General features: G+C 39.0%; 1 protein-coding gene across 1 annotated transcript; it reads right to left on the reverse strand.

Moving 5' to 3' along the window:
* Positions 1–3,844: 3,844 nt before the first annotated feature.
* NMUR2 (neuromedin U receptor 2) lies at positions 3,845–18,569 on the reverse strand. Its single transcript, XM_025924714.2, has 4 exons — positions 17,767–18,569; positions 11,025–11,109; positions 8,470–8,595; positions 3,845–5,383 (listed from the first exon to the last, which is right to left on the reverse strand). Exons 1-4 carry the CDS (start codon positions 18,481–18,483, stop codon positions 5,112–5,114), a joined length of 1,200 nt encoding a protein of 399 aa, XP_025780499.1. The 5' UTR covers positions 18,484–18,569; the 3' UTR covers positions 3,845–5,111.
* Positions 18,570–20,389: the final 1,820 nt, after the last annotated feature.

Consider the following 20,389-nt stretch of genomic DNA (forward strand, 5'->3'; position numbering starts at 1 on the left):
TCATGTAACAAAGAAACAATCTTTAATGCATATTTGTGCCTTCATTATTAATGGAATCCTAGCAGTTGGTGATACAATCTTGGGCAGTTTGTTTATCTGTTGGAAATGACTACAAAAAACACCTGACACATTTCCTGATATAGAGCTCATTTAAATCTTACATTTGAATGCTGCCAGTGAGAGTTACATTCTCTAAAAATTGTAAACAAAGTGAAATGGCATCAAAAAATATATCTTCATGAAGCAATAAATGCCTCCATTTCTATGGATCATTTTCTCACAAACACTTATAGCACTTCCTAGGTGTCCAGCACTGTCCTGGAATGTTACAAATCATATGTTGACTTATTTAATCTTCATGTAACCACAGTGATATAGATAGATACTGTCAGCATGTCTATTTTATAGATGGCAAAACTGAACTATGGAGAGATTAGGTAACGTGTCCAAGGTCACACAGTTAATGATGTTAAAGCCAGGATTTGAACCCAGACATCTGGCTCTAGGGTCCATGTTCTTGACTGCTGTGTTTGCTCTCCAATCTTTGTTAATGATTTAGTGGGAAATAAGTGAAGAGGTAATATTTGGGGATGGCATTAAACTGAAAGGCTTTTTTAGTGATGGCAATGAACTAGAGTCCCATGTAGAATCCATGTAGTAAAATGGGGGAAGCTCAGACTTTGAAGTCAGATAGTTGTGGGTTCAAACTCACTGCACCATTCGCTAGATGCATTCTTCAGTCTCAACACTTCACTACTTCTGGTGGTATTATACATCTCATCCTTGGTCAGGCCGTGGTCTCATGGTGAGTGGAGTATACTTCCAGGCCCCCCAACTCTGAGATTGGCCATGTGACTTGCTTAGCATGGGGAGCGCATGCAGTGGGTGGCCATTGTGTTCCTTGTGAATGCCCCAGCTTGGGTGGAGTAGAGTCACCCCAGCTAGGCTGCAGACAGATGAGTAAGATATAAATACTGTTGTGCGACTCACTCAGACTTTGTGCTTGCTTGTCTCTTTTCCCAAGTGTAAGGGAGGACAAGTCTTATTTTGTCAACTGTAAGCAGTGAGATGACAACATCCTCTTAGTGAAGCTGTGGGAACTTAATGAGATAATCGTGTACATGAATGTTATTGAAGTAAAACTAACAGTTTCTAAAACTCACAGTTCTACTTAAAGAATTGGTAATAAAGTTAGGATCAATATCAAAATTTTTAACGTTTAAAAAAGGAAGCATGGAATTAGAACAAGATATTCCTTCTGTTGGTATAATATTTAAATAAATAATCCTTACCAAAGGCTGGTTAAGACCTATTTTCAAAATATCTATGTAGTCACAAATCATTCTTACCTATGCGTTAATGTTGGCTTCTTAACATATGTTTTTTTGTTTTTAAAAATAATGAATTACTTTTCTTTTTAAATAGTGTTTTGTTTGCCAGCTCAATCTAACCATCCTGCCTACTAAATGCACAGTATATATTTTTCACCCTGTGTATATTTCACTGGCAATAGCATCATTTAGGTATATGCAACAATTTCTATGTATAGATTAGTTAAAACTCCCAAACATTGACATTACGTAGAAAATGTTTCCAAAATACAGCATATGCATATGTCTAATGTAGAGTTCAACTGTAATTTAATGATTTAGAAGGGATAAAAAAAGGGAAGAGATAGATTGTTTCGATTTGCTTGGCTTGCATAAGCTAATACAACCTCAAGCTTTCTTACAATGTTTGTATAGTATACTTCTACATATTCAAAAAATGAGATCTCCAGCCAAGTAGAGAGAATGTGGAATCCTGCATCTTTTTACAATGAATCTTGTGGGATATTTAAAAACAGATGTATAGGGAAGATAACATGTAGAACTGTTACTATTTCCTGCACTGATATTAATGGACAAAATCCAAGGATAATTCTTCCATTCTGGGTTAATTATAAAATGCTGATGAGGCTTTCATGTCATAATTAGCATGCTTTAGCTTATTTTATCTCATACCTCTGGGTCAAAATCTGGTTCATTGACTTTTTTTTTTTTTTTTTTTCAGTGAGTTAACCACAAATTTAAATGGTCTGTAATTATAATGGTGTTTGTTATTGGCCATCTAGTCTATAAACAAACCATGTGTCATACAGCAAGGTGGCAGATTGCCAGCATATCAGTGGTTAGTGATGTGCTGATAAGATGGCTCTCTGGGGGGAAAATAGCTCCAATGTAAAGTGTTTGCCAATGTCTGTGGTGTAAATATTCCCACTGTGGCTGATTTCTGGCTACCAATCATATAATACCAAGTTCTCAAAATTCCTAAATATATAATAATAAACTTTTGCAAGACAGTCTGAGCCAGTACCAGCCAGTACATCACTGAACAGTTAATACTTATAGACACTGGATTCTTATGTTGGAATAGTGATACTTTTAAATTCTCCTGTAATGCCTTCATTCAACTATAACTCATCCACTAAGTGAGGCCATTAAGGGTGCCTTAATTCTAACAATTTAAGTCATAGACTACTTTGAGGAGCTAACCAGAGCTATAAACCTTCTTCACAAAAAAAAGTACACACTAAGAATTATGAATACAATTTCAGAGGCTTCTGGGACTTCTGACACTTGTTCATGGGTCTTTATGGACTAGACAATTTGGCAAGCAACGTTCTGAAGGTCATTGCTTTAGTTCACTAAGTTTGTGAATTACTAGAGAGCTCAAAAGTCACTGTTGAATTACAAAAGAGTACAATTACCAGCATTTTATTAATCATGTTTGCTGTGTGGCCTCTTTCATTATTGCAAAATGCAGAGATCACGAGGAATTCACAAGGAGATGATGAAGTCAACTATTGAGTAGCATTGAACAATTTGGCTTTAGTTTTTCCCTTTGTTCTACTAACTGTGTGTGAACCATTATATGAGCTAACTCTAAGACTTGCGACATTTGAATTTTTGTTTTGAAATATAAATTTCCTTTATGTATATGGATGCATGTGTGCATGTATATGTATATAAACAAAATCTCAACACTCCACCCCCCCCCCCATTTAATGCTAGGCTTAATTAAACCTATTGCTCCTGAAAACAAAAAAGAGATCAAAGCTGTAATCAAGCAACAAAATTACTAGCTTCAATTTTAGTGTTGTTTCTTTTTCTATCCATCTACCTACACCAGCAGCATATTTAGTCCTGGTCACTGGGAGTTGATGTTAAAGATGATGACTTTACTAGATCTTCATTTGAGAAGGTCTCTAAAAGATGAGAAGGAAATTCATTTCTCTTCCATTTCTGGAGTTTTGCTTTGCTGAGTCTTTTCAACTTAATCCCCAAATGACCCAAGGATTCTGCTCACCAACATAAACCATCACTGGAGAATTCTGATTCATTAAAGTTGGCTGTTAATTAGCAAAGAGATTTTTAAAAATATATATTGAATCACTTTGAAGATGATTGTTCAGTTAGGAAATAATGATGTCAGAGACCAATAACAGGATGGTTTGTCAGTAGGATGGTTCATTCAATTTAGGGAAAATTCAGAGACTAAAAGCTGGAACTTGTATGTTTCAGCATGAGTAAGAATCTGGGGTTGGGAAGAACCTTCTGGTACTGTGGGCACAGCAAGGCATGCTGTTACAATCACAACTGGTTAAACAGTGAACTGAAAGATATCCCGGTCAGAAACAGAATTTTAGTCTTTGGCTCTTAATGTGGTTTCATCTGGAGCTGTTCTTTGGCTCAGCACACTGGAATGTGAGTTCAACTAACTCACCACATATTTATTGAACCTCTACCATTGTGACAGATATACTACCAGGATCCCAGCAACAGCAAAAATGAACACAAGATACTTCATGCTTTTGAAAAATTTACATTCTGACAAAACAAGGATCTAAATCCCTGAAATACGAAGCAGAGTGAGGAAAAAGCTTAAGAGAGAGATTGACAAGTCAGATACCACATCTATTTGAATAAATCAAGCAGGGTTTTATGGAGGTGACACACTGAGATGGACATTGAAGGATGGGTAGGACAGCAACAGATGGAAACTAGAGACAAAGAGGGAATTTTATAAGCAAATATGTGCAGCCAGAATAACCAGGGCATATTTTCATAAGAAAAGCAAGTATTCTATTTTGAATAGAATATACATTACATGTGATTATATAATAGAAGAGGAGTCTGTAAAGTTGATTTTTCTTATATGTGCAAAGAGTGTTATATAAGTAATGAAGGATTTAGTCAGCGAAAGTCATAGGATTGAGACTAGTAGTTACTATATGATTGTTTTTTTTTCCCCTAGATAGTAGACCATACCTCTATGTATGGAGTAAGACTTCAGAAATCCATGTCTAGACAAAACTATGAAAACAACTAAGCCTGTGTTTGGTATAGTTTATGTCTCTTTTGACCCTCCACCATGGCCTTCTCCATCTTCCCATTCTTTTCTAAGTAGAACTTATATCTGATCTGATTCCTGGTGAGGAATGACTGAGAATGATGTGCGGATTAGGAAAGTGGGAATAAATAGTTCTAAGGAGCATCCCCATATTATCAGGAGGATTCTTCAAGTAAGAGGCTTCAAAATTCTAATGTATCATATTAAAAAGGCCAAATATGAGGCAGTAGGATGAAAAGTTTGCTGTGGAAGAACACTGGTATGGTTCCCTTGAGTCATATAAAGTAACATACCATCTACATGTCTTCCTTTTATATCTCACAGGGGCCATTGGTTGTGAGAGTTAGAGCCTGACTCAGAGTATGGATGACTCAGGACAAACTGTTTCCAAAAGTGAAAATCACTCAAAGTATAGGTGTCATTCTTTACTGGTCATGATTTTTTTTTTCTTTCCATGAACACAAGGAGCATGAGGCAGTTAGGATGGTGGAAAGGAAGCTAAAACTCAGAAGGTTCTGGGTTTTAGATACAGATTTGGTAGCAATTTGTTTAAATACACACACACACACACACACACACACACACAATTAGAAGTGGGTATATAAGTTGTAAGACTCATTTTACCTCCCTACTATCATGTAAGAAGGCATAAATTTTACAGGGTGTCCCTTCCTGTAGTATGGTGGCATAAAGGAATGTCAACTCTTTGAGTGTCCCTTTCATGGTGCCTGTCCACTACAGAGGGCTGTAGGGGGGTGCGAGCTGCTGACGGTTAACTGACAAGGGAACTGGGGACCTGCATCTTCAGTCAGCTCCACAAGGTGGCATTCTGTCAGGAAGATGTTCCGCTGGGCAGGTGGCCCCTGTTGGTGGTGCTGAGAGTGCCCCTGTTTGCAGGGAGAGATCACATTCCAGAATGCTGCCCGGAAGCGGCGCGAGAGTAGGTTATAAATAATGGGGTTGACGGCTGAGCTCAGGTAGAAGAAGACACCTGGAACACAGGAGATTAAAAAAGAGACATGTTGAGGAGTGAGAGGCATGGTAGAATGAAGCATAGCTATTTAACAAAGGCCTAGCATACCTGTGATTGCCTCTTTTGGAAGTAATAACACATACAAGACTCTAATTGAGAATACAAAATGTTCTGAACAGATCTACCACCTGTGTGTTTAGGAATCAAACACAGAAAGATTAAAGAGTCTTGGAAAAATTTAGGCCGGCATGGGATCTCTCTGAGATGCTTGGCAAATTCCTTTGATCCCCACTTGTTTAATTAAAGAACATGCTCTGATAGCATTAACGAGAGAGATGCTTAAGTATCAGAGGAAAGAGAGATGTTTTTATCTCATTGGAGCTTTGCTTAAATCTATAATTTGAAACTGCAAGTAATGGAGGAATGGTAAATCAGTTAAGTCGTAGTCCCTGCTGAGATATCTTATAATGCTAGCTATCTCTTCAAAGAAATATTCCCCAATGCACTTTTCCTACCTAGTCTTTTCCCTTGATGGCTCCTCCCACCTTACTTTTAACTTTATTAATTGTATTTTTACATTTATTTTTCTCCACCAAATGCCTTGCACACTGACACTTTCCTGTTTGGCACACATGTTTCTTTTATTTCTATGTCTATTTTATTCCCCAAGACCCAAGATGAGCCTAAGGTTGAGAATCAGAGAACTTTGTTTCTGATCTTACTTAGCCTTGCTCATTCTGTGACTTTAGACGGAAGTGGTACTTCTATTCTTTTCTCTGTAAAATGGGAATAGTAATACCACTCTAACCCGCCTCCCTGAATTACTGTGAGGATAAAGTTGAGACGCTATCCACAGAGGGATTGAGAATGGCTAAGAATGTAAAAAAAGTGATAGGTACTGTCATTAACATGTTCGTTGTTGTCCTCATTTATATAGTTCAGGACACACAGAGTGCCATACACCCTATGCACAGAACTGGGCAGGGAGGAATATAGAAGGAGAATATTGCTATGGGCTGTTAATTCATTCAATAAGTAAATATGATTGAATCCTTATTCTCTGCCAGAAACTTTGAGGCACATTGGTAGGCAGTGGATTTAGACTTTGGTCTCCAAGGACATGGAATAGTATTATAGAGGCAAGACCTATGCCTAACTTCAACAGTAAACAAAAGAACTCTACCAAACTATATCTGTTTATATATATATATATATAGATAGATAGATAGATAGGTAGATAGATATAGATATATAGATATATAGATATATATGAGATATATCTATGAGATATATCTATATCTATATCTATATCTCTATCTCTATCTATCTATATATATCTCATATATATATGACTGACAGTCATCCTATGGAAATTCGCATAATGGCATAAACACAAGGACCATGATGGTCATGAAGGATTTAATGGGGTGCTTAAATGTTGCCTACCCTGAAGTGGGCAGGAGATAACTGGGGAAGAGATAAGAGAGTACTTCAGGTAGAAGCTAAATGTGCAGAGGCAGGAATGGTTATATTGTGCAGGAATAATGCAGACACGCACAACCCTCTAATTAACCAGTTTGACAAGTATATGATTTATGAATGGAAATACATAACTTGAGGATCAAAAGGCAAGTTGGGGGCATTTTTTTGTAGCATTTAGAAGGTTTAGACTTCATCTGGTTGGCAATGTGGGGGAAGAGAGATGATTTTTAACTGGAAAATATTAATATAAATGTTGTAATTTGAAAATCTTAAAATGGTTGTCTTGATGCATCTGGAGATGTAGAGTCAACTAGTTGTCTCATGCGATCTTGTAGTGTTTTCCAATGTATTTAATCACTTTCTTTTTTCGCAGCTTAACCACAAAGATAAGCTAAGAGCTATAAATATTTTTGAGATTTCACCCAGAATTAGTAATTAATTTAACATGGAGGAATATACCCATGTCAAGGTATAAACCATAACACAAGGCTTCCTGAGTACAAAAGAAAGGATGATTGAATATAGATAACATACATGGCACTCAATATACCTAGGAACACTGTTGTTTTTGCTTTATGCACATCTGCAACTTAACGTGCACAAGTTGCTTTTATCTGTTTTTTTCTGGTGAGGTCTTTGATGATCTAATGTGCCCATAGAAGCAGCCAGTGACTAGCCAAGGTAGAGGAACAATGTGGTCTGCACGTAAGTCTAACAGTCACCTTTGCTGAGAAAGAGGGATACAGGTGACCATTCTCTGCTCCATTTTGGGAGAAAGAATCTTGAACTTGAAGTTGGACAACTTGGGCTGGAACACTGTTTTTACTATTTGCCAACCAAGTGACTTTGGGCAAGTCATTTCTTTCTTGTGGAACTGTTCTTTCAGCTGTAAAAGGTGATGATAATATCTACTTACTAAGCTTTTGTGATGACTATAGAAAGATATATAGCATTGTGCAGCTTAAAAAGCTCTTAAAGGCTCTTTAATAGCTATTATTTCATTTACTTCTTACCAACAGCCCATGGTTTGTATAGGGCAGGCATTATTGCCATTTTCCAGTTGAGGAAACTATGGCATGAAGGAATCCACATTCTTCAGATCACACAGGATATTAATAATGGAAACGAGGTGCAAATCCAGGTCCTCTGACTTAATGATCTTTCCATTGCTATTTCCACCCTATTCCATGGTATCCTTAACAAGCAACATTAAAGTAGCCTAAAAACAGATCCTGATGCCTCACGAATGCCCTTTGGTCAGTTTTCATGAGGATTTAATACTTGCTGAAGACAATATGAGATTTTAGGGACATCGATATTTAATAAAAACTAATTCAGTTATGTGGGCTTTGGATGCAAAACAAAGGAATCACTTCTTAGACCATTTTCCTGCTGTAATCACCAGGCTTAGAGTTGAGGTCTTCAATAAAGTAGGCTCTACAATAGTGATTTGGTATATTTCTTTTGGATAAGTAACATGCCTAATCAATACATGAATAAAAAATCAAATGTGTTCTTTATTGTATGGTGGGGTCCGCATAATGATTAGTATATATAAATAGAACCTAAGTGAGATTAAAAAGTAGATACTTGTGATATAACCAAACCAGCCAAAATTTTACCTGACACCACATGGATGAGATTGAACACAGCAGCCAGGGATTCAGTCCACTCCTCCACAAAGCTGAAGAAGAGCCGATCAATGTGGAATGGGGCCCAACAGACAGCAAACACTAAGACCAAGACAACTGGAAAAGGATGATGAATGAAAGAGCAAAGGACAGTCAAGGCAAGGATAGGTATATAATGCCCACTCTGAATCCAGCCATTCCTTCTAGCATTTCCCCTCCACCATCTTTTTAATCATTTAATCATTTAATCATTTAATCATCTAGATCCTAAAGAACCTCTACATAGAACATTTACACATGAGAGTGAATTGTATAGGATTTAGGGTCAGTTTCCATATGATTGTATAAGATTTCTTGTACAATATGAGTTTACTTTAGAACGCTTAAAATAGTACTGACTTTGTTCAAAGCTGAAAACATTCTATTGTGGAAAATATGTTGCAAGAAGGTTGCTGGTACCACATAAATGGGTTATATGAATAAAATGATTGGGTTCAAGCAATTGGTGTTCTTTTAAGTCCTAGATTAATAACAAACTATTGATAGAGTATATAGTATAAATGTTGTATGAATGTATCTTTTTACTCTAGAAATAATTAGAAACTTATGCAAATTCAGTCATTCTGTAAGGGGTGGGAGGGACATAAAGAAAGAAAAATCATGAGCGTTATATTGCTTTACAAGCATCTTTTGATTGAGGTGGAGATGTGTCTATTATAACTTTTCTATGGTACAGATTGCCTCACAATTTTTTTTTGTTTTTACTTTTTGTTTTTATAAAATTACAGATTCACAGAAATACACTATTGCCCAGGGTTTTTTTTGTTTTTGTTTTTGTTTTTTTAATTTTCAGCTCCTAAGACAGAGATTAGTGCTACCATATTTTCTCTTTGGGGCATTTAATCTTCACCAATATAAATATGTATGTTTTTTTGTTTTCTCTTCTGAAGTTGTAAAATACTTTTATTTCCCAAGACATGATGCTTGAGATTTCCCTCAGGAAAGTCTTGTAGGGACTAGCGGGGAGATAGGAATATAGATGAAACAAGATTAGTTGTGAGTTGGTAATATTTAAAGCTGGGTGATGGGTACATGGATGATCATTTTACAATTCTCTGAATTTGTGAGTGCATTTGAAGTTTCCATGGTAAACGGTGTGGTATGCCTGTGTGGTGTAGTTTCAAGAATATCTGAATGTTTCTTTTGAGTTTACAACCCCCCCCCCCCACCGCCCTTCTACCAGAAAAAGTCCCTAATCTGCTCACTACTGCCTACAAATCCCTTTAGTTAAAAATTTAATTACTGTTAACATGGAACACTCCAACCCCAAAGGCAAATACTTTACTGTATATTTTATCACAGTGACTTTAATGTGCATACACTTCAAATCTTTTTGCGAGAGCAGATTATGATCAAGGAGGAAGGGGAGAGAGAGATTATAAAGACATGAGATTTCTTAATAGGGAAAGTCAGGTGCCAACAGGGGCTAAGCGATTTCTAAGATGATGACTACTAGAATTGAAAAGACAGGCTTTAGTGACTTCACAGGATTTTTGCTCATAAACACCACATAGTTAGAGTAAGTGTTTTATATACCTATTAGCCTGAAGGATATGTTTCTTTCAAATCTTTGGTTTTGTCTTGGGAAGTTTATTATAAATCTCCTTTCCTCCTTTCTCATCAATATTTCTCATACACTAGTGCAGGACTATATATATATCTTAATATTTACTTATTTTTGAGAGTGCGGGAGGGGCAGAGAATAAGGGAGACAGATAATCCCAAGCAGGTTCCAGCCGTCAGTACAGAGCCTGAGCCCAAAGACAGATCTCACGAACCCTGAGATCATGACCTGAGCAGAAACCAATAGTCAATGCTTAACTGACTGAACTGAGCCACCCAGGCACCCCAGGACCACATATTTTTATAGCACTCTTTTGGGAGAGTGTAGAGCAGTGCCCGGATTTTTAAAAACACCTTATCTATACAAAAGAGTGTATTGTTTTATATAAAATCATATGATGTTATAGGTGGTATGACTGTTTACAGTTACTCTTGGCCACATGTTCTTAATCTGGAATTAAAAGATCCTAGGGAGTCCAAGGATGGGTGTCAACAGGTTCGTGATCCCCTGAAAAGGATTATACAATGTTTGTGTATGTGTATTTGTACATTTTCTGAGGGGAGAGTTCACAGCTTTCATTGTATTTAAAAAAATTAAAAAAGCAACTCATAACACAAAATAGGTTAAAAATAACCTGCTCAGTTTAGAGAGGAAAAGAAATGCTCAAAATCTCAGAGAGTGAGATTTGCCAAATACCTCAGAGAGTATTACAATGACACAACTCAGGGCATTGTTTGAGGGTTAAAAAGTGAAATAGAAACAAAACAGAAAGGTCCTAGGAGGCTGAGAAAACCAAGGAAGACCAGACCTCAACATCTTGTTTCAGAATTTTGATTCTGACCCCAGCAACGCTTTCTCAGTACCAAATGCAACTCCTTTGCTTTCACAAACAAACAAACCCCAAACAAAATGAAGGACTCACATAGCATCTTGGTGACTGATTTTCTGGCAGGTCTTTGAATATTTGCAGTCATTTCATCTGCCCCAAGCAGTTGGTCCTTCTTTAGCTGCAAGGGAAGTGGAAAAGTTGCTAAGGGAGGTAAACATTTTTTTCCTCCTGTTAAGATCTGAGAAATGTAGCTCTAACACTCATTTTGCAGACAAAAAACTGGGACACAAAGAAATGTAAGAATTTGTCAAATGTTTAACAATAAGTTGGAGGTGGAGTTCGATCCAAGTCATCTAAATCAACAGGATCGAGGGTTGTGGCCACGTTGCAATGCAACAATTTATCATACGCTATTCTGTAGAACCCTGGTTATATAGTATGTTAACGTGTATTCTATAAAAAATGTGAAATTCTAAAGTAAAAAAAAGTTAGGTAGGCAATTCATTCATTCATTCATTCATTCAATAATAATCAGATATCTTTTAGAATGGAATCCCTCTGCTATAGGGTAGGTAGGCAGTAGAAAACAAAAACAGATATTGTTTCTGCTTCATAAATTTTATAGTCTTTATTATGAGTCTTCTCAGTGTCTTTAAGGTGCTGATGGACATTATGAACATTTTCCTGGGGGTTCATGTATCACCCTTCCCTCATCCCCACCTTCCACACCCCACATCTCCAACCCCAACCTCAAAGGTGATAGTGCTTCTTTGACTAAACAATTTCCCCCCACCCAACCCTTTTCAGTGGAATACTTACTATATCTTAAGAAGTGCAATCTGGGAAATTCTATGTTAATAATGTTACTGATAAGACTGCACATGTTTCTGAATTTAGATGTGGAATATACTCATCCTGTTGCAAGAGGTGGTGATCCTTGAAGTCTCTAAAAATGTCAAATATTAACACCACTGTACATGCAATTTTTCCCACACTGTTCAAGTCCCATCTACTTCTACAAGACTCTGGTGGCCCTGCAGCCCATTATCCTCTCCTTCCTCTCAACTCCCTTAGCACTGAAGATCTGCATCGTTTACCTAGTTGTGGAATTTTCTTCTTTTCAACTTACATATTTTTAGTTGGTGGGGTTATACAACTATAAAGAAACCATAAAGAAAGCTTTAAGGACTCATGACAAACTACTATCAAGTATCTACAAGATAGTACAGTATGTGTTTGTGCTTGACTCTCTAGCACTTATTCTCTTCTTTTCCTACCAATGGTACCATGATTTTCCTTTAGGAAATTAACGCTTTCTCCATTCCTAGGCATTCATTAATTTGGATGGCAATGATCCCATCTCCAGCTCCAGGTTCAGACCCTAAATAATTTAGCTCCTTTCCATCAGTCACAGTGATTAGATGATTGGAATCAATGGGGTTTCAGATTCTTGCTTGTACTTCTAGGAATTGAAGCTTTATTTCTCTCTTATTGGGACCCCTTCTTGTTCTCTGCATGGAATTCTGGAATACAACAGCTATTTTTTTTTTTTTTTTCCACCACAAGGAAAGTGCTGGGAGCCACGAATGACCTGTTGTGTGTATTTTGAGGTTGAAATCAACCTTATGGAAAGAAGAGCAAAGAAATAGAAATAAAGCTAGGTCTTTGAGAATATTGTGTGTTTTACAGAATTAAGCTTCATCAAAAGCCAGCTCCACCTCTTGATTTTTCAGGTCTATACTGCCCTTCATATTTTGCCAGATTGAGTTGGGGTTCCCTCATTAGCAACGTAGAAAGTTCTGATACACTTATCAGGGCCATCAGGTGGAAGGAACATTCAACTTATTCTATATAGTCTTGGGTAGATTAGGATCAGATTGTTGAATTATAAGAAAATGTATTCCAGTTCAAGATAAAAAAGAGTTTGGGGTGGATATGTGCAACAGTAGAACAGACTGCTCTTAGAATCAGTGACCTTCCTGAGCTGGATGGCATTTTTATAGAACGCTTTAGAGAAGGTATTTAAAATTAACTAAGAGTTGGGGGCAGCGGGGTGGCTCAGTCAGTTAAGCGTCCGACTTTGGCTCAGGTCATGATCTTGCCATCTGTGAGTTCAAGCCCTGAATTGCACTCTGTGATGATAGCTAAGAGCCTGGAGCCTGCTTTGGATTCTATGTCTCCCTCTCTCTGCCCCTGCCCCACTTGCGCGCTCTCTCTCTCTCTCAAAAAATAAATACACATTAAAAAATAATTTTAAATTAAATAAGACTTGGAAGAGAGGGCCATTAAAAGTTGCCTACAGAGTTATACAAAGGAGTATCCTGTCTCTCTGACAAACATGTTAGCTCCTAGAAGTCAGGTAGCTCTCAGGACCACACCAGCCCTGAAGCATCACTTGGATAATTAAAAAACCTGACCAATCTGTCTCTGAATATACTGGTGCTCTCTACGTACACCCATGTCTTTACAAAGTAAGGGACTAAGGAGTCTGTGAGATTTAACCCTTCCAAGGTCATCTAGAACTTGGAAATAAGAAAGAAAAATATTATGCAGTTATTAGGAATGGACAGGAGGAAACTGACAATAATGTTATTAATGTAATAGTAAAACAAAATAATGCAGGTGTAGTGCTCATCTCAGTTCCTGGCACATGCTATTCAATAAGTATATATTGTCATTCTGGTTATTGTCCTCAGTTTACTCAAAAGACATAATAAAAACTGAATTTTGGTGAAACAGGGTTATTTATTCATATCTGTGGGGTCACTCATGTGGATTACTGAGTCCCTTCCAGAAATTCTCCCTCTCATGGTAACTGTCACCCACAAGCAGTACTTGTGTTGAGACAAAGAAGCAAACAGATGCACTGAGACAAAAACCTTATTGTTTAAGAGCAATAAATCAAACTGCACATCTTACTAACTCATCACTTAAATCTGCTAAAGGTTCTAATTATTTCCTAGTATTTTAATCTTATTTTTAAAGTTTATTTATTTTTGAGAGAAAGAGTGAGAGCTCAAGGGCAGGGGAGGGGCAGAGAGAGAGGGAGAGAGATAGAGTCCCAAGTAGGCTCTGCACTGTCAGCACGGAGCCTGATGTGGGGCTTGAACCCACGAACCATGAGATCATGACCTGAACCAAAAGCAAGAGTCGGATGTCTAACCGACTGAGTCACCCAGGCACCCCCCATACCATTTTTTAAATTTTGTCATTATTACAAGAGAGTCATTCCATAATTTGATTTCAGTCCAAAATTAAGAACAAACAACAACTATTGAGATCTATTAGTCCCTTCTTTGGGTGGGTTTAAAAGTTCTCATTGGTAATTTCTCTACTTAAAGTAATAGTTTCCTTAAATCAAACATAAAGCAAACAGTTCATACAGTTCTTTTATGAACAGGCTTCCTGTACAGTGTAGTTTGCAACGAAAAGAAAATTATATTAATAATTTCTTACTTTTCAGCTCTCATAGGTTTTAGTGATACAACTAACCAACTAGGGGGAAGAGTGAAAACTGAATATTTATGCATCTTATACATTGTTTCAGTGGAATTTGAAGGAGGCGGTATAGTAGAATAGAATGCACACAATTTGGCTAATATTAACTACTGCTTTATGTTTGAATTATTTTATTTCCCTTCAGATGTTTAGCAAAGTAGCTATTCACCCCTTAAGTATTCTCCCCACCCCTGCACTTCTAAAAGTCAAGATACAAAAAGAGGAGTGAATAATTGTGGTTACTCTACAGGAAGTTCAGAGGCCTTCCTCTCCACTCACTTTAGCTGTGTGAGATAAAAGGTGAAGGGGAGGGCCATGTGGGGGATTCAGGTTGATCCACCACATTTATATATATATAATAATAATATATATTTATATATATGTATAAATATATGTATATATAATATATAAATATATTATATATAATATATAATAATATATATAATTATATATATATTATATATATATATATAAATTCCACCACATTTATATAGTTTGTGGAGACTAAGCTCCAGAATACCAAGAGATACTCCTAGCTTTTTTTTTTTTCTTTAAATTTTTTTTTTCAACGTTTATTTATTTTTGGGACAGAGAGAGACAGAGAATGAACGGGGGAGGGGCAGAGAGAGAGGGAGACACAGAATCGGAAACAGGCTCCAGGCTCTGAGCCATCAGCCCAGAGCCTGACGCGGGGCTCAAACCCACGGACCGCGAGATCGTGACCTGGCTGAAGTCGGATGCTTAACCGACTGCGCCACCCAGGCGCCCCTCCTAGCTTTTGTGTAAATATTTCCACAATCTGAACAAGATCTGTTTATTAAAAAAAAAAAAATAGTGCAACTCTGTTTGGCATGGCTGGATTCTGCTACAATTCATAATATATCCTCTTCAATTCAAGTGTTAATGTTGCCCGCAGGAGTATAAGTACCAGGTGAGAGACCCAAAAGAGCTTCCCTCCCAGATGGGAAGAAACTTGCCTTGGGGTTGTCTACTTTCCATCTCTAACAGGTTTGAGCCTTGGAGAGCAGCTCAGTGGGTACTTGTATCCTGGAATGATGCAGCAGCATCATTGGCTCCCCTCTTTCTTCCTTGGTCCTGGGATTCCACCAAAGGGAAATCACCAGGAACCATGACCACGTACACAGGGACCAGGTGCAGCTAGAGTCAGGGAGAGTTTTCCTGAGGGAGTGTGGGTGAAGTAGGATTTAAAATATGAGTTAGAATTAACAAAGCAAAAGGGATTGTGATTGTCAACAGTAGCAACATTTTGGGCAATGATGCAGCAAAGGGTACAGCCTGTGCAAAGGCCCCGAACGCCATAGTCTAGGGCCTATTTCTCCTAACTCCGTCTACAGATCTTTAATTCCTCTAGAAGTGATATTCTAAGTCGAGAGTTTTTCCCTGGTGTCCTCTGGGTAACAGCTCATCCTTCCTGAGAATAGGAATGGTCGAAGTTTCACTATACACACAAAGCAAACTAGATAGTTTCTAAGCTGTCATCTGAACTGTCACTTAGCTCCTGATACAAGGTAGCCTTAAGTTCATTACAGCAAAACAAAATGAAACACAAAGTAATTGGTTGGGGTGAGGGATATGTGTTTCCTACTCAAAGTTAAATACTTCTCCCAAATTAACCCAAGATAAATGATTGGTGTTGGATGAGATGGTATTGATAAATTTGGGGTAGAGATTTCTCACAGGGCTCATGATATGTGGAATGATACAGAAATCCTTTTCCCCCAGTGATACACACACATTCCCCCAGTGATACACACACATTCTAAAGCTAGTCTGGGGTGACATGTATCTCTGGGAATAGAGGAGCCATCCCTCTAAGAGGAGAATGACAAAACTCCCTGCCTGATTAAATTTACTCCTGTGTCTGGACATCTGTGGTACTTAGAATTTGTTCTTAGTTGGATTCTGCCACTCATCTTAGGCACAGCATGTATTTAAAAGGACCACTTGTGGGGCAGTCATTTCTGATATTCACCTTTCTCAAAGATGCACTGAGATGGGAGTACCTTGACTGTCACAGAATACATGGTGGCAGAGTCATCTTGAAACATATGATGTGAATGTGATGTTTGCTTTGTTTTCCCTTCATTATTAATTCTCGTTGTTCCTGCTCATGGATTTTTCTTTCTCATTTTTTTTTTTTTTTTTAGGTTATTACAGACTGCCAGAGCTATTGGGAGCCTTAGATATGATCTAATGTGACCTTTTCATTTTATAAATGTGAAAACTAACTCCAGGAGAGAGTTGTGTGGCTTGGCTAAAAGCATATTTTATGTGAGCTTCAGATCTGGGAATCTAAGTAGTCCTAAGACTGTTTACAAAACACAAGCTGCCTCCTTAAATGGGCATAAAACCGTCACAGTTAGATTTCATCTCTATGAATTTGGATGCAGAATGTACCAGGAGAGGAATTTTATAGACTCACTACTACCCTCACCAAAAGTAGTTTCTCTCAGCTAATTTAGATTAGAAAAAAAAAAAAAAAACCCAACTCATGAGTATCATATCACCATGAGTATAGGAAAGGAACCTTCTCTAATTATAAGATATGTTGGAAACAAAGTGATAGTGTTTTATTAATTCTGGCTATCACTTATCCCCACTTTCTTCTACTCTATCTTATGTGCTCTGTTCACTTCTTTGTCCCTCAGTTTCCATCTGATCAAGAGAAATCCAAGTTGGTCCCACTCAAGCCATATATATACATGTATATATATATATATATATATATATATATATATATATATATATATATTGCATTTTAACCTGATATTTCAACCAAAGGGTCAAAGCAACCATAAGGAACAGTCTCACTTTAAAACTATATATCTGTCCTGGAGTAGAAGATAGAGATAGTTTATGTTATACACAGACCAAATTGGTACAGAGGAAAATTTCAGTGCAGGCGGTAGATGGGGACAGGAGACAACAGGATGTGGAGCAGTTTCTCCTGTGGTAGCCACTTTGTGCTGTTTAAAATGAGGCTCCCCCTCAGGCCTACTGAATCAGGATTTCCCAGGGGGAAGGGCCTGCACTTTGATACCCATAGTAAAATTTCTAGGAACTCCTAGATTTGAAAGCCACAGGCATAGAGGGAAGAATAATGGTAGATGAGTTGAAGGAAATGGTTTATAGTTGTGGTTAGTATTTGCCTGATTTGGGGCCGGTCCTTTAACTTCCGTTTGCCCTCTGAGCTCATTCTGTTTTCCTCTCTGCTTCCTTCCAATTCTGGACTTCTCCAAGTCTAAGTTCTTTTCTCTGAACTTTGAGTCAATGAGAGAAGAGATACCACCCTAAGCCAGCGAGCTCGGATACTCACTTTGAGCCCCATGAGGTAGTAGAGGACACTGATGACAGTCATGGGGAGGATGTAGAAGAGGAAAGAGGTAACCTGGATGACGAAATTGTAGATCCATATGGGCTTGATGACCGCACAGGTGGCGGAGCCCGGGACCAAGGACCCATTGGGGAAGTAGTGCAGCTTGATGCCGTGAACGCTGGTGTTGGGCAGAGAGGAGAGGGCAGAGAAGCCCCAGACGAGGCCAAGGATCCTGAGAGCCCGCCGCCGGGTGCTCCTCAGTTTGGCCCGGAACGGGTAGAGGACGGCCACGTAGCGTTCCACGCTGACCGTGGTGACGCTGAGGACGGAGGCAAAGCACACCGTCTCAAAGAGGGCCGTCTTGAAGTAGCAACCCACCAGCCCAAACAGGAAGGGGTAGTTGCGCCACATCTCGTAGACTTCCAGGGGCATCCCAAGGAGCAGGACCAGGAGGTCGGAGACGGCCAAGCTGAACAGGTAGTAGTTGGTGGGCGTCTTCATAGCCTGGTGCCGAAGAATCACCAGGCACACCAGGAAATTGCCGACGACTCCCGCGACGAAAATCAGCGAGTACACTGCAGTCACTGGGAAGAAGAAGTGGCTGCGTGGAGGCCCGTAGAGGAAGGCCAGGTAGTCCTCGGTGCTGTTCAGGTATTTCTGGGATGGATCTGCCAGTTCCTGCTGGTGGATCCAGGAAACGTTCTTGTGTTTTTCCATTACTGGTTTTAAACTGCAAGACCTGAGCCTCCTCTGATAGAGGCTTCTGTCCCAGGCTGAGCCAGAAAAGAAAGAGAAAGCAGGCAGGAAAGCACAGACTCAGGGGGGGCGGGAAAGAGGCTGGGGAAGCGTGAGTACTTCAGAAAGGCTGGGCTGCTCAGACCCGGATCCCTTTGGAAGAGATAGAGGCCCCGCCCCTGCACGGGCTGTGGGCCAATGAGTGTGTGTCACACGCTCAGCCAGAGGACCCCTGGGTTGGAGGGCTGGCTTTGAAGCAGGAGCTGGAGAGGAGCGGGAGACGTTTCTCTGGATTGGAAGGAGCTGGGAAAACAGCTAACACAGAGGGTGATACTCTCACCTAAATAAGCCGTGGGTACTTTGAGCGTGCGTTTTGCAGAGCTGTGGGCGTCTGGATGGAAATACAAAATAAAGTTGCAGGGTCATGGATAGGAGAGTACCAATTTCCATTGATCCTTGTCACCTGCACAGCGTGACAAAAATGGGAGATCAATAGATTTCTCAAGTTATCTTGTTCCGTTGGAAATCCAGGGCTCTCTGGGGAAAGCATGATCAATGTGCCTTTCTGGTTTGTTTGCATCCACAATAGAATCCAAAGCCTGGAAAAACCCTTGTGCGACATCTAGCCCTGCCGGCTGTCTCTCACCTCGGTCTCTATTGGCAGTGGCTTGCTGTACTAAAAGGCAGTGGGGTTTAAAATCAGGCACACCCGTAGAAATCATGTAAAGGCATTGGGACTGTTGCTCAGACTCTCCCAGCCTCATTTCCTTATCTGTAAATTGAAGATTTATTCACTCTATCTTATTCAACCAATACTTCTTGAGGGTTCACTGTGTTACCAGGCAATGTTCTAGGCTCTGTGGAAACATCAGCAGACAAGCAAAACAAAGATCTTTGTCATGTGGAGCTTTTCTTACCGTAGGGAATTCTGAAAATATTCAAGCAAACAAATAATAATACAATTTCAGATAATAACTTGTGTTGTGAGGGAAAGAAGGATATAGGACCATACACACATAAGGCTGGGGGTGTTCTTTTATTAAGGATGGTCAAAGAAAAATTACATCAGGAAATGTCATTTGGGCTGAGGTCTGAATGATGAGAAGTCAGTCATAAAAGAGCAAAGGGTGATGCGCCTGGTTGGCTCAGTCGGTTGAGCGTCCGGCTTCAGCTCAGGTCATGATCTCACAGCTGGTGAGTTTGAGCCCCATGTCGGGCTCTGTGCTGACAGCTCAGAGCCTGGAGCCTGCTTTGGATTCTGTGTCTCCCTCTCTCTCTCTGTCCCTAACCCACTCGCATTCTGTCTCTCTAAAAATAAATAAACATTAAAAAAATTTTTTGAAGAGCAAAGGGAAGTGCATTCCCAGCAAAAGTAATAGCAAGTGCAAAAGTCCTGAGGCAATAATGAGCTTGATGTGTTTCAGAAACATCAAGAAGACAAATGCAGGTGGGACTTAATGAGTGGACAGGAGAGTATGAGTGATTAGCTTGAAGTGTCTGGTGGGGACCAGATCATGTAAATTTTTCCAGGATTTGATATAGCGTTTGGGTCTGATTCAGACTGCAGAGAGAAATCTTTGGAAAGTTTTGAGCAGGAGAATTAAGAAGGGTGAAGTATTAATAGGATGTAGGCAGGAGGCTGGTGCACTATTCTAAGTAAGAAATAGTAATGGCTGGGTTTACTATGGCAGCAGTAGATTTGAGAGATATCTGAATTCAGAAATATTTTTGCAACGGATGGTACCTTATGTGTTTGTTGAGAAGATTAAATGAGAGTACTTATCTTAAAGCATCTTATCCTTAAGAGATGCTCACCAAATGTTAATTATTTTTTCCCTTTTATTTGTTAAGTTGAATGATAAAACTGAGACGAAAGAGGTCAAGTGGC

Source organism: Puma concolor, chromosome A1, assembly GCF_028749965.1.
Source record: "Puma concolor isolate L17-30 chromosome A1, mPumCon1.1.hap2, whole genome shotgun sequence".
NCBI classification, from domain to species: domain Eukaryota; kingdom Metazoa; phylum Chordata; class Mammalia; order Carnivora; family Felidae; genus Puma; species Puma concolor.